This window comes from Giraffa tippelskirchi, chromosome 3 (assembly GCF_054371585.1).
Source record: "Giraffa tippelskirchi isolate mGirTip1 chromosome 3, T2T-mGirTip1v1.2.pri, whole genome shotgun sequence".
Taxonomy (NCBI): domain Eukaryota; kingdom Metazoa; phylum Chordata; class Mammalia; order Artiodactyla; family Giraffidae; genus Giraffa; species Giraffa tippelskirchi.
The window spans coordinates 124,620,073-124,634,753 of NC_137277.1; the positions used below are offsets into that span (position 1 = coordinate 124,620,073).

Sequence of the window (14,681 nt, forward strand, 5' to 3'; positions counted from 1 at the left end):
ACATGAATTTGATCCCTGGGTTGGGAAGATCCCCTGGAGCAGGAAACGGCGCCCCACTCTGGTATTCTTGCTTGGAGAATTTCGTGGACAGAGGAGCCTGGTGGGCTATAGTCCTTGGGGTCACAGAGAGTCGGCCACAATTGAGCACACATTCACACACACTAGAATTACATGGATAGCACAGCATTCAGACGAGAATGGGGCTTTGAGACCAAGAGTGTCTGCCTCCAAATCCTGACATCATCAATCACTACCTCCAAGACCTTTGAGCAGATAAATAATCTCTTTCTGCCTTATTTTGCTTATCTGTAGAATGGGGATAACAATAGTGCCTACTTTTTGGTTAGGATGAAGATTAACTGAGTTAATAACTAATATGCTTGGAATGTAATCACAATGTGAGTGTTAATTATTGTTGTTATTACTTTTATTATCTAGTTTCTTAAATGTAACTAAAATTTCTTCAAAAATGATTCCTCACTTCTTCAACCACCTTCTGCCTTGAGGATGATGAATGCCTGTCATTCTTCAGAAAATGGCTTTTTGTTGAATTTAAACTACTCACTACCTGACTTTCTCTTCTCTTGTTTTAAGATATGAAAGATGCCTTCATTTTTCAAATGTTTCTCTTTCTTGCTGTGATAATAAAATAGGTAATTTAAATGCTTAGATTTAATTACCTATGAACAGAAAGTTTATAGTAACCTGTTTTGAAAGAATTAATTTTGTTGCCTGGTTGTTGTGCTATTATTATTCTTCAAAAACATCTGCTGTTGTTTGTATATGAGTTGTTTTCCTTTTTTCTAAAACACTTTTACTTCTGTTGAGAGTATCATATGTGGTCATATATCTGAGAATTTTTTTTCCCGACTAAGGTCTTACCTGGTGTCACATATATGATTTCACAGATTGGTTTCTCAGACATTAGATTCTGTTTTTTCACCCATGTCTTCTCTTTTTCCTCTAAAATTTCCCATTGTTGACTTTTTGGTGGCTATTCAGTTCAGATACTAATTAGATAGTATATGTAGTGGGCCACGGTTAGGTTGTTTACAAAGAATATAGGGAAATATGAGCTTTTATTTTCTAGCTTTCCTACACTGGCATTCCTTTAAATGTGCCTTTAAAAGATACAAATTGTCTTGAAATGTTATTGTTGGTATTTTGAACAGACTTGCTGATAATGGTGTAAGGGACAGGAACTAGAGGATGAAGATACACCCTGATTTTTTCATATCTTCTGAGAGTCTTCTCTCTAGTTTTAATATTATGTGTACTGTGTGAACATGTACAGAATGTTTCATAGTTGATAATATTGCTAGGAATGTGCTCAATGTAAATTAAGTAACGCTGACAGTGGGGCTAGTAAGGCAATATACAGAAAGCATATATGGACTAAAACTATTCTAGAAAGAAGTGAGAAATGTGCTCAATATAAATTTTTAAGTCACAGAGATAGTGGAAGGGTCAAGAGAATGTGAAGAAAGCAAGGTATAGGCTCCATTCTAGCCCAGTGTTTTAAAAGGACTCCTCAAAAGGAGTTAGTCCAATTAAAATGAATGCAAAAATTATTAAATTAAGAAAAAGTATGATATCTGGTTATTTTTGCTACAGGTCCAAGTAAAGATTAATTAGGAAATCTATAGAAACCATTTTCCAAAGAGAAGACAACACATATTATCAACCCATAAGATAGACTGTTTTCTTCTCTGAGAACAGCCCCCAGCCCATGTTAGTGAGGAGGATGTCTAAGACTGTGCTGTGTGACCTTGACCTCCAGACCAAAGCCCATCAACTCAGAGGGTGTGCCCTACTTAAGCTGTGCCAATCAGGATCTTATTCCAGGGAATTTAAAATATGAAACTGGTGAGAAGTAGAAGCCAGAAGTTCCCAGAACTGAGCTCAAGCATTATGGCCGCGCCTAATGAGAAGGTAAATCAATTCTGGACATGCTCCGGGTCCTGACCTTTCTAGGGTTTGGTGGTTCAGTTGCTCCTAAAATACAATAATCTATTCAGTAAAAAGCTTCATCTTTCTTATGCTAGCTGGAGTTTGTTTCTGTTACAACGAGGAAAAACTAGACGCATACATTCCCTATGAAAAGATTAGAGAGAACAAAGAAAAGAATTTCATCTGGCTACAAAACTCAGTAATGAAAATTCTGAAAGTAAAGTGAGCTAGGTTCTGATAGATTATGGATTCATTAATATGAACTGGCAAATGATCAAAGCTTCCAAAATTATTCTTCCTGAATGCTTCAGGGAAGGTTATTAAGTTGGATGGTTTATAAAAATCAGAAAATTAATAGTGGTTCTAAGGCTTGATAATGGCTTGTTGGGAGAGACTTAAGTTAGTGGGAGCCTGGTCATGGATTCTGTCTCTAGACAGACCAGTTCCAGGACTACACATGACTCCTAACTCCTTATTATCTGCCAGTGACCAGTGCACATCCCTGTAATGAGGGTGGCGGCCAGAGAGTGAGTTAAGTGTAGTTACAAGCGAGAAGTTGGCAGCCAGAGTAAATATATTTGCAAATTATCCCCACTCTGAAAGACCAACTAAGTCAGTATTCTTATAATAGCACAAGGAGGCGGCACTTTATCTTATACTAGATATCACAGTAGCCTTTCAGTTCAGTTCAGTTGCTCAGTCATGTCCAACTCTTTGGAACCCATGGACTGCAGCACGCCAGGCTTCCCTGTCCTTCACTATAGCCAGGAGCTTGCTCAAACTCGTGTCCATCGAGTCGGTGATGCCATCCAACCATATCATCCTCTGTCGCAGTAGCCTTAGTAAAAGCAATACAAAGATGAAAGGACTAAAACTGTCTTTGTGGCTAAGATAATGTATATTTGTAGAAGTTTAGATATGAAGTGTGCCATTTGAGTCATTCATATAGACTTCTTGAACTTTCTTGAGAAGTGGCATGGTAAAAGAAGTGAGTTTATTGGATGAGAAACAATAGGAACAACTTTGCAATAAATAATTTACAATTCTATAGTCATAAATTCCTAGGTTTGCCTTCTGACTTATTATATAGCTCTTAACTTGTCTAAATGTGACTACCATTTCCTCTATAAAGACCTTCTTGATTCTCTTGGTCAGAAGTACATACTCCTACTAAAACTATATGACACTTGCTTGGGGCAGCCATTATATTTTACTAAGCTATGTGTTTATTTGTTTGTAGAGAGAGGGATTATGTCCAAACACATATACTTGGTAGATTTTATGTAAAATTTAATTGTATCTGAATATATTCATATGTTAGGGCTGCCCTAACAAAGTACCACAAACTTGCCGGCTTAAATAACAGAAATGTTTTGTCTCACAGTACTGGAGGCTACAGATATAAGATCAAGGTGTTGGCAGAGTTGCTTCCTCTGAGGGTATCTGTTCCATGCCCTTTGCCTAGCTTCTGGTTTGCTGGTAGTTCTTTGATTTATAGAAGAATGTTCACAATCTCTTTCTTTTGTCTTCACATGGTATACTCTCTGTTTATACCCATCTTCAAATTTACCCCCCGTTTTAAAGGACTCCAGTCATATTGGATTAGAGCTCACTCTAATGACTACGTTTTAATTTGATTACCTCTGTAAAAACACTGCCTCCAATAGGGTCACATTCTGAGGTACTGGGAGCTGGGACTTCAACATATAAAGTCATTCAAATTTTTAGGGGGACACAGTTTTAACTCATAACACTGGCTATAGACTCTGTTTTCTGAGACATGATGCTTCCTAACTACAGGGATTAAGCCTTACTTGTCATTGTATCTGAGACTAGAAAGTGCTTCCGACATAGTATGTGCATGCTTAATTGCTCAGTCGTGTCCAACTCTTTGCGACCCCATAGACTGTAGCTCACCAGGCTTATCTGCCCATGGGATTTTCCAGGCAAGAATATTGGAGCAGGTTGCCATTTCCTCCTCCAGGGGATCTTCCCAACTCGGGTATTGAACTTGGGTCTTCTGCATCTCCTGCTTTGGCGTGTGGATTCTTTACCACTGAACTACCTGGGAAGCCCCTTCCAAAATAGTAGACATGACAATATTTGTGGGACAAATTTACGGAATTGCTAATTCATTCTAAGTGGTCACCATGTTGTTGAGCCAAATTCACCTTATATGTGTAGCTCATTCCACAAATGAAGAAGGAGAACTTAGAGGATAAGCTGTGCTCTGTGTTGCAGCCTTACCATGGCTTTCTTCATTATCTCCTTCAACTTAATTCCCGTAGGAACTCAAAAGCCATATTTTTCTTGGTCTAGACAGATGGCTTGAATCTACTCACAGATACTGTCTTGGGACCTTCATGAAAATAGAGACAGAATGAGATTTCAGGGCTATTGATAGTTTAAAGCCATGAAAACCAAATTAATTGTCATATAAAGGCTTTTGTCTCACATACCCACAGGTATGGAGATAGTTAATGTGAGTCTTCTTTAAGAATTCTCTTTACATATTAAATGACACTACAGCTCCTTCCTTTTGAATGTTAACTAAAATTGATGGAAGAAAATCAAACATTATTAATGAAGTTCTATTGTTTTTCCATTTTTTTCCTTAATTGACAGGCATAAAACAAAACCTAGATGTATTTTTTTTTTTTTTTTGCAATTGGTTTAAGGTTCTTTTTTTTTTTTTTATAAATTTATTTATTTTAGTTGGGGGCTAATTACTTTACAATATTGTAATAGTTTTTTGCCATACATTGACATGAATCATGATGTATCTTTTTTAGTGGAATTAATTTTAATATTAAAGGAAGAACTATAGGTGTAAAATATGAGAACATACAAAATTTCACATTTCTTAGAAAACATAGAAGCCTAAGGAATCCTCATTCAGAAATCTAAGTTTTTCAGAAGTGACAGTTAAGTTTAAAAAATTAAATAGCTCTTCAGTGACTCATAAACTGTGTCTCAAGAAGATCTTTTTCAAAGTCCTTAAACTTCGCTTGACCTTCAAGAAAGAAGTTATAGCAAGAGTTAAGACTCAAATTTCCTGTATTAAATGGGGGGAGTTTTTTGTTGTAAAATGTATTCTAGATATATTCAGTAGAAGACCTTTGGTATTTTCTTCTGTGCCACAAAAAGAAGAGAAGAAAATGGGGTTGTTTTAACTCAGTGTTGTGTTCAAGAAAGTTAGTAGACCCTGTGTTTATAAAATATGTTGGGATGAAAGCATGTATTCTTCTAGTGAAAGCTAATAATTCTAAGTACTAGAAATACAGGAGAGAAACCCCAGAAATATTTCTGTTTATTTGCTAACAAGAGTACATGGTTCATCTAAAATGAGCAGAGTTCTGCAAGTGTGTTGGTAGTAGTAGGATTTGCTATTGGCACATTTTGTTAAGCTCTGGGGCATGGGACTAACCTCTGATACTCAGTACAGATTCACATACTTAGAAGACAGCTTGTGGTCTTGCCTCAAGTCCATAGGTTGTCTTTGCCCTGAAGCATGATCTTTCATTCACTGAGGATGTGTCTGTGCCTCTGACACACAAAGACCGTGAAGTCCTACTTGTCTGGGTCTTAACGCCCAGTAGAGGTGAAAAACTGGTAGGCAATTAGGATACATTGGGTGGAACAAGTGGCTGTATGGATGAATTAGTGAACCACTAAATGAACATGCGGGTGTCATTTGAGACACCATTTCTGAGAGTGGAAGAACGTTCATTGTAGAACAGTTTTTTTTAATCTTTATATTATAATTGATTAACAGTGTTGTGTTATCAGGTGTACATTAAAGTGATTCGGTAATACATTTACATGTATCTGTTCTTTTTCAAAGTCTAAAATACTTACATGACATCTTATTTAGAGAACTTTTAGAAAATTCTCAAGAAATTTAGAAAACAGCATGTGGATAGAAGATCTTCATGAATTCAGGCAAATGAAATTAGAGCGTGCATTTGTTTTTACTTATGATGTCTGTATTCCAATATACTGAATTCTCTAAAAAGTTTATGTGTTAATTTTTTTTTTGTAGAAAAGGGATTTGGTTAATTAGCACAACACACTGTTACTACACTACCTCTCTCTCTCAAAGTCAGTGGATGTGTATGCTGCCCTTAAGGTTTGCTGCCCTAGATCGTATAAGGTCACCAATTTAAACCACTCTCAACTTACTGCCTTTTATGTGCTGTGGATTTTAATTGAGTCCTATGAAATATGGAATAAAAGGGTGATTTTTGGTATGTAAAAGTGTTGGGGCCAACACTGACATTATGCTTTGGAAAGAGTTATACAAACATTTCTTTCATCTGGATTATAGCTCCCCAAGTTTCTCCTCTCGCTCTGAATATCCAAGTGGATGAGTAATTAAATGATCTGTTTTGGAAGGGTAATTAATTTAACCATTACTCAGGGCCTGTTGCCACTGATCTCCCCATCTGCCCACTCCACAGGCGCACCTGGCACTCGGCATTGTCCTGCGTCTGTGGCCGACGCCTCCCTAGGACGCCTGTGTATGTGCAGAGAATGGTTCTAGGCCTCCTATGGAAGCAGACCTGCTCTCCTCTCTCACACACACACATGCTCTTATCTGTGGGGCCCATTCAGAAATGGGAAGGTGGATAACTTATTGAAACTTTTCTCCCAAGAATTTAGAGTGTGACTCTCTGCCCCAAGGTATGAATCATAGGAATCATTTATCTCATTTCCCCTTGGGCGCTTGGTGAGATCTTTGTAGGGAAAAAATGGGGGGTGGGGTGTTAACTGAAACAAAACGTGTGCTTGAGCATAGGTTTATATGGGGAATATCATTACTATTTTTCTTCTACTCTGCCAGAAATGTAGGTTCATAGTTCTTGGAATTCAGTATGTCCTTGAAAAGTTTGATCAGAAATTTTCCTATTGATTGCCCTTCAAATAGTCAAGAAAGTTTTATCCTTAAAGACCCTCATTATTTCTTGCATTATTGTGATACTGTGTTCTTGGCCTCCTTAATCAATAGGAATTGATTAGAGGTCAGGAAATTCGGGCAAGGCTTTATTGGGGCCTCTGCTGTAGTTATCGGGGCCAGAGCTTGGAGAAGCAACAGGTTCTCTTCCTCACTCACTCCCAGATCGGGGAGGCAAGCTGGTTCCTTGTATTTGGTGAAGGTAGAGGTGTGTCCAGGAGTCCAGTTGAGGGGTGGCTTAGTGGTTTACCCACTGCTTTGGTGGTGGTATGTTCAGGGGGCATGCAGTGACCTGCTTTTGCTCCCTGCTCCTCAGAAGTGGCAGTTGGGTTTTTTGGTCTCTTTGTATCTTGTTGTCCATGATTTGCTTCAGTTGCAGTTATTTTTAGTCCCTTATAGTTTCTTTGTATTTTGTTGCTGGAGGAGATGTTTTTCCAGGTGCAAGCCTTTCAGCAAAGGGTCTCAGGTCCAGCCTGTTTCAATTGGTGATTCCTTTTCTAGCAGTAGAGGCAGTGTTTTATAGCCGATGGTAAATACAGAGGCACAAGTTCTAGCAAATGAGATTTTAGCTACATAAATATTCATTACTATTTTGCAAATATAGAAATACCTGTGTGGTTGTATTTGAACTTAACAGCTAGGGCACAGTGGGCATGTTTTCCAGACTACTTGAGCCTCAGGTTGCCCAGGGAAGGTAGGTGTCACTGTACATCAAGAGCACTCAGACTGTGGACCGGGGGCTCCAGGGGCCCTACAACTTTTTCAAGAATTCAGAGGTCAAAACTGTTTTTATAAGAATATTAATATGTTATCTGTCTTTTTCACTCTCATAAGTGTACAGTGGCTTGCCAGAGGCGACTCAATGTGTAACACTGCAACATCCTGAATACAGAAGTAGTTATGGGAATCCAGATGTCGTTTTTTGTTAGGCAGACATCGAAGGCATTAACAAAACTATAAAACACTGCCATTCTTTTTACTAATTTTAGTTTTGTATATAGTTATATTTCATAATTACGTATTGTTTATAATGAAATTATTTTTTCAAATAGATTAGTACATGTAGTATACATATTATACTATAAATTAATATATATTTAAAGCCTGTTTTCATTTTGAATATGGTTAACACTGGTAGGTATAACCTACATAAATTAAAGCTCTTGGTAGTCCTCAGATTTTTTTCAGAGTGTAAAAAGTTTCTAAAAAAGTTTGAGAATCATTGCTCTGTGTCCTGGTGATGGTAGTAATACCTAACTCATGGGATTGAAGTTGCAATATTTCATGTATTTAGAACTGTGCTTGACATACTAACTGTTCAATAAATATTAACTGTTAATATTATTTTTTATAATTGTGATATGGTATATTGGAATGGAAAAGACTGAAGAAGTCGACTGAGTTTCTCTGAAAAAAAAAAAAAAAATAACCTGGATAACATCATCGTCTAAAGGGGCAAAACTTGTAAGTGAAGTCCAGTACCATCACCTGCAGAACTTAAGGAATTTAATAGTGCAATCAATATCTGTAATAGACATTCTTAATAACTAAGATACTTGTGGAAACAGACCTGTTTTTCTATATGACTTGCTGCTAAAAAAGCATGAAATTTGGAAAAATAATTTTCTTAGAATGCACCTTTCTGTTTAAAGGCAGATAAATTTCTATTTTTTGAAAATATCATTACCTAACATTTATTTTAAAAACCAGCTTTTAAGTATGCAACACTTTTTAATATCCAGCACTCGTGTTATGCTCACGTACCTTATGACACAGGTATGCCTAGGTATGCTCTCTGTCTGTTACACCCTGAGCTCTCTGAATTTGGAACCATCTTATTTATCTTGATTTCCCAGTGCCTAGTATCAGGCCAGGCCTAGAGTAAACTCACATTAAATGTTTGCTGAATGAATTAGTATTTCCATCATTGAATTGCTATATATAATCAGCAGAATATTCCAAATAATTAAAATAGGGATAGATATATACATTATATAATACATAAAATAACTGAGTTTAAATACTTTAAAATATAGGAGTTTATACTCACAACCAAAATGAAAATGAAGGTACAGTTTGGTGGGATATTAGGAGATTCTTAAATATCACAGTATCTTTCCTACAGTAAAGGAAATGTACTTTAGGTTTGTAAGCTGCTCAGTAATATTTTTTTTAAATACATATGTGAACATGCTTAGTTGTTATACTTTAGTTTTCTGGAAGAGTCAGGTAGAAATAACACAGATTAGCTGGCAATTTGATGAAAACACACCGAGTACTTACTGTATTGATAGCACCTTTCAAATGTGTTGTATATATAGCCTGTTTGGGTGTGATGAGACTTACAATGAGTAGAAGTAATTCTCCACACTCACACTGAGTATCAACCAGTACTGCCCCTTCCTTCAGGGCAATGTCACAGGGGTACCATCTGCTTGGTGGAGAGCAAGCCTGAACAGTGGCATCATTCCTACGCATTCAGGATGGATACAGGGCTTCCTTGCAAATGGCAAGAGAACACCACTGACTTGTCTCCAGACAGGGCTGCCTGCCCCACTCCTGCAACAGATGGCTGTTCGGTGCCCTGAAGTTTGAGGTCTCCACACATCAAAAACTGAATACAGTCCCGCTTTGCAAGCTGCTTTCTCTTTGGGGAACATTTTTCTAAACATCCAAAACTTGCAGGTCTTTTCTGGATTTTACAAATGCCAACATCCTGTTGATATTGATACCATTGTAGACAACCTTTCTGTGACTTAACTTGCAGATGTATCAGTGGTATTCTGAAGGTTAGTGGTGCACGTAAATAATTTTGTTGTTGTTTATTATGCTCTTTAGATGAGATTGTCTGGAGCTGTGATGAAGGATTTAGAAACCTGGGACTAATTCAGCATTTGGGTATAAACTTGAATAAAAATGTAGCTCTGATTAATCCTTCTCGGAGAGAAAAGTTCTCTTTTCATTTAACTGAAGGAGAAGTGAGTGTTGTGATCTCTTTTGTTTTATTGTGTGTTTATTTTTTATATCCTTCTTTTATCCCTGTTCTATAAATAAGGGGCCACAGCTCTTGATAAAATATCTCTGGACGTTTGTCTTGCAATCATAAAGTCAATCCTCTTCATAATGAGTTACTGGCTTTGCTACAAACACAAAACAAAATAGAGATGCATTGAAAAAGCATAGTTGTCAATTTTTAGCAGATAAGCTAAGGCCTTCAAATAGGAACCAGAGTATTTGGGAATGGGTTTAATTTGCCTTGGGTAGCCTTCAATTTAAGGATTCTTTATTTCTTATACAAAGCTGTTTTTAAGAACCCTGAATTTACATAGAAAAGATGATGGTCCCAGTTGGTTTCGTACATATATTGGGACCATGGGAATTTGAAGATATGCTTAATCAAGGGGCAACTAAACCAAGGGCAAATGAGAGTACAGTTAAAAAAAAAAAAAAAGACCAATTTAAGTTTTAATACTTTAAGTTCGTAATTTGCGCCCAGAAATATTACCATCTAGAAATCCTAAGAATTTTATCTTAGATCATTTCACCCATTCAACAACTCCATTACTTTCTTAATTTAAATAATAAAAAAAAAGACAATCCTTCTTTCATACACCAAAAAATACAATTCCTACTGGGAAAAACCTCCTGCTGACATAAAGTGTACATACATGAAATACCAAAAGCTTGAAAGATTTAGGGAATACAAAAATATGGAACCTCAAGACCCTTTTTGGTGAGTTTTAGCCTTGAAACCCTCTTTTCAAAGGAAATATGATTCAGAGCCTTACTACATGAGATAGCTCCTAGGACATAAAATTGGGATTCCCTTGCTGTAGTGTGATTTAGCTGCCACTGGTTTTGCCAACCCACCCCATAGAAGACACTGGGATTTTATTGGGATCCCTTAGTAATATTTTTTCCAAGACATTATATGTATTGTGTTTCCTAAACAAATGATTTAGAGCATTATAGAGCATGGACCCAAAGAGGCACTTGTATTTGTTTTTCATGAAAATTCTCCTTCACCACCAGGCTGCTTTGAATGAGAGTAGTTCCCATAAACTAGACTAAAGTGAGTTTCCAACTTGTAAATGAAGACAACCAGGGAGCAAGACTAGGGATGGGAATTGTCTTTCCTGTGACTCAGACTACTTGGAGATTCTCTATGTTTGTATCACACAATTCCACATGGCTGTTTGAAAGTGGGCATGTCTCTTCACATGTTGTTGTTCACTTGCCAAATCATGTTCAACTCTATGACACAGTAGACTGCAGCACACCAGGCTTTCATGTCCATCACCAACTCCGAGAGCTTGCTCAAACTAATGTCCATTGAGGCAGTGGTGCCATCCAACCATCTCATCCTCTGTCGTCTCCTTCTCCTCCTGCTGTCAATCTTTTCCAGCATCAGGGTCTTTTCCAATGAGTCAGTTCTCATCAGGTAGTCAAAAAGTATTGGAGCTTCAACATCAGTCCTTCCAATAAATATTCAGGACTGATTTCCTTTAGGATTGACTGGTTGGATCTCCTTGCAGTCCAAGGGACTTTCAAGAGTTTTTTCCAACTCCACAGTTCAAAAGCATCAATTTTTTGGTGCTGAGCTTTCTTGATGGTCCAACTCTCACATCTATAAATGACTACTGAAAAAAACCATAGCTTTGAATAGACAGAGCTTTCTCGGTAAAGTAATGTCTTAGCTTTTTAATATGCTATTGAGGTTAGTCATAGTTTTTCTCCCAGGAAGCAAGCATCTTTTAATTTTATGGCTGCAGTCATCATCTGCAGTGATTTTGGAGCCCCCAAAAATAAAGTCAGCCGCTGTTTCCATTGTTTCCCCATCTATTTGCCATGGAGTGATGGGACCAAATACCATGATCTTTGTTTTTTGAATGTTGAGTTTTAAGCCAGCTTTTTCATTCTCCTCTTTCACTTTCATCAAGAGGCTCTTTAGCTCCTCTTCAATTTCTGGCATAAGGGTGGTGTCTTCTGCATATCTGAGGTTGTTGATAGTTCTCTTGGCAATCTTGATTCCAGCTTGTGTTTCATCCAGCCCAGCATTTCACATGATATACTCTGCATATAAGTTAAGTAAGCAGGGTGACAATATACAGCCTTAACATACTTCTTTCCCAGTTTGAAACCAGTCCATTTTTCCATGTCCAGTCCTAACTGTTGCTTCTTGATCTGAATACAGATTTCTCAGGAGGCAGGTCAGGTGGTCCGGTATTCCCATCTCTTTAAGAATTTTCCACAGTTTGTTGTGATCTACACAGTCAAAGGCTTTGATGAAGTCAATAAAGCAGAAGTAGATGTTTTTCTGGAATTCTCTTGCTTTTTCTATGATCCAGTGGATGTTGGCAATTTGATCTCTGGTTCCTCTGCCTTTTCTAAATCCAGCTTGAACATCTAGAAGTTCTCGGTTCAAGTATTGTTGAAGCCTAGCTTGGAGAATGTTGAGCATTACTTTGCTAGAGTGTGAGATGAGTACAGTCATGCGGTAGTTTGATCATTCTTTGGCATTGCCTTTCTTTGGGATTGGAATGAAAACTGTCCTTTTCCATTCCTGTGGCCACTGCTGAGTTTTCCAAATTTTCTGGCATATTGAGTGTAGTACTTTCATAGCATCATCTTTTAGACTTTGAAATAACTCAGCTGGAATTCCATCACCTCCACTAAATTTGTTCGTAGTGATGCTTCCTAAGGCCCACTTGACTTCTCACTCAAGAATGTATGACTCTAGATGAGTGATCACACCAACATGGTTATCTGGGTCACTAAGCTCTTTTTTGTACAGTTCTTCTGTGTATTCTTGACACCTCTTCTTAATATCCTTTGCTTCTGTTAGGTCCATACCATTTCTCTCCTTTATTGTGCCCATCTTTGTATGAAATGTTCCCTTGGTATCTCTAATTTTCTTGAAGAGATCTCTAGTCTTTCCTATTCTATTGTTTTCGTGTGTTTCTTTGCATTGATCACTTAGGAAGGTTTTCTTATTTAGAGGAAAAGATATACTAAATTAACAAGCAAGGGATATATAATACAGTATAGATTAGAGTATAGACTAGAAGTTAAATGTTTCCATATTCAGTACACAGAGAAAGCAATGAGTTCAGGTACTGTTATAGTAACTTAATTATCATCATAAGCATCAGAGTAGCTTCTGGGTTCTCTTTATTTAGTTTCATGATGTTATATATTTCAGTGAGAAATAATTTATTGATTATTTTGGTAAAAATTTTGAGTGTGATATTAAGTTTTTATATCACATGAATGAGGTGTGTGTCATATAAAATCTCCTTTAATTGCTCTACACAGTGTTTTGTAGTATAGCATTCTTTTATTACAAGTCTTTTATTACATTTATTCCCTAAGTATTTTATCTTATTATAAATTCTTTAAATTTGATTTTCCAACTGTGTGATGCTTGTACATAAAAACACAATTGATTTTTGTATATTCACTTGTATCCTGTGACTTTGCTAAATTTTGTATTGTTTTGTAAAATCCTTGGGATTTTCTGTTTAGAACGTTATGTTATCTGTGAATACAGACAATTTTTACCTCTTCCTATTTGATAAGAGTGGAAAAAAAAAAATAGAAGCTGTGACAGATTTTATTTTCTTGGACTCTGAAATCACTGAGGATGGTGACCGCAACCATGAAATTAAAAGATGCTTGCTCCTTAGAAAGAAAGCTGTGATGAACCTAGTTCAGTTCAGTTCAGTTTAGTCACTCAGTCATGTCTGACTCTTTGCGACCCCATGAATTGCAGCACGCCAGGCCTCCCTGTCCATCACCAACTCCCGGAGTCTACCCAAACCCATGTCCATCAAGTCAGTGATACCATCCAACTATCTCATCCTCTGTCGTCCCCTTCTCCTCCTGCCCCCAATCCTACCCAGCATTAGGGTCTTTTCCAATGAGTCAACTCTTTGCATGAGGTGGCCAAAGTATTGGAGTTTCAGCTTCAACATCAGTCCTTCCAATGAACACCCAGGATTGATGTCCTTTAGGATGGATTGATTGGATCTCCTTGCAGGCCAAGGGACTCTCAAGAGTCTTCTCCAACACCACAGTTCAAAAGCATCAATTCTGCGGTGCTCAGCTTTCTCTATAGTCCAACTCTCACATCCATACATGACCACTGGAAAAACCATAGCCTTGACTAGATGGACTTTTGTTGGCAAAGTAATGTCTCTGCTTTTAAATATGCTATCTAGGTTGGCCATAACCTTCCTTCCAAGGAGTAAGCGTCTTTTAATTTCATGGCTGCAATCACCATCAGCAGTGATTTTGGAGCCCAAAAAAATAAAGTCTGACACTGTTGCCACTGTTTCCCCATCTATTTGCCATGAAGTGATGGGACCAGATGCCATGATCTTAGTTTTCTAAATGTTGAGCTTTAAGCCAACTTTTTCACTCTCCTCTTTCACTTTCATCAAGAGGTTCTTTAGTTCTTCTTCTCTTTTTGCCATAATGGTGGTGTCATCTGCATATCTGAAGTTATTGATATTTCTCCTGGCAATCTTGATTCCAGCTTGCGTTTCTCCCAGCCCACCGTTTCTCATGATGTACTCTGCATATAAGTTAAATAAGCAGGGTGACAATATACAGCCTTGACGTACTCCTTTTCCTATTTGGAACCAGTCTGTTGTTCCATGTCCAGTTCTAACTGTTGCTTACTATTACATTAGTAGCCTATGACTCAGTAAGTCCACTCTGAGGTATAAACCCAACAGAAATGTATATATATATACATGTGTGTGTGTGTGTGTGT

General features: G+C 37.4%; 1 protein-coding gene across 3 annotated transcripts in view; it reads left to right on the forward strand.

Moving 5' to 3' along the window:
* Positions 1-14,681, forward strand: part of NCKAP5 (NCK associated protein 5) — a 1,233,002-nt gene that overhangs the window by 604,473 nt on the left and 613,848 nt on the right. Inside the window, exon 1 of one of the 3 annotated variants that reach the window (XM_081579257.1) lies at positions 1,839-1,932. The exons of the other annotated variants lie outside the window; for them this stretch is intronic. Within the exon in view, the coding sequence (XP_081435383.1) occupies positions 1,925-1,932 (8 nt within the window). The 5' untranslated portion in view covers positions 1,839-1,924. Of the gene's footprint in view, positions 1-1,838; positions 1,933-14,681 lie in introns of those variants that run through there. 3 annotated transcript variants of the gene reach the window in all.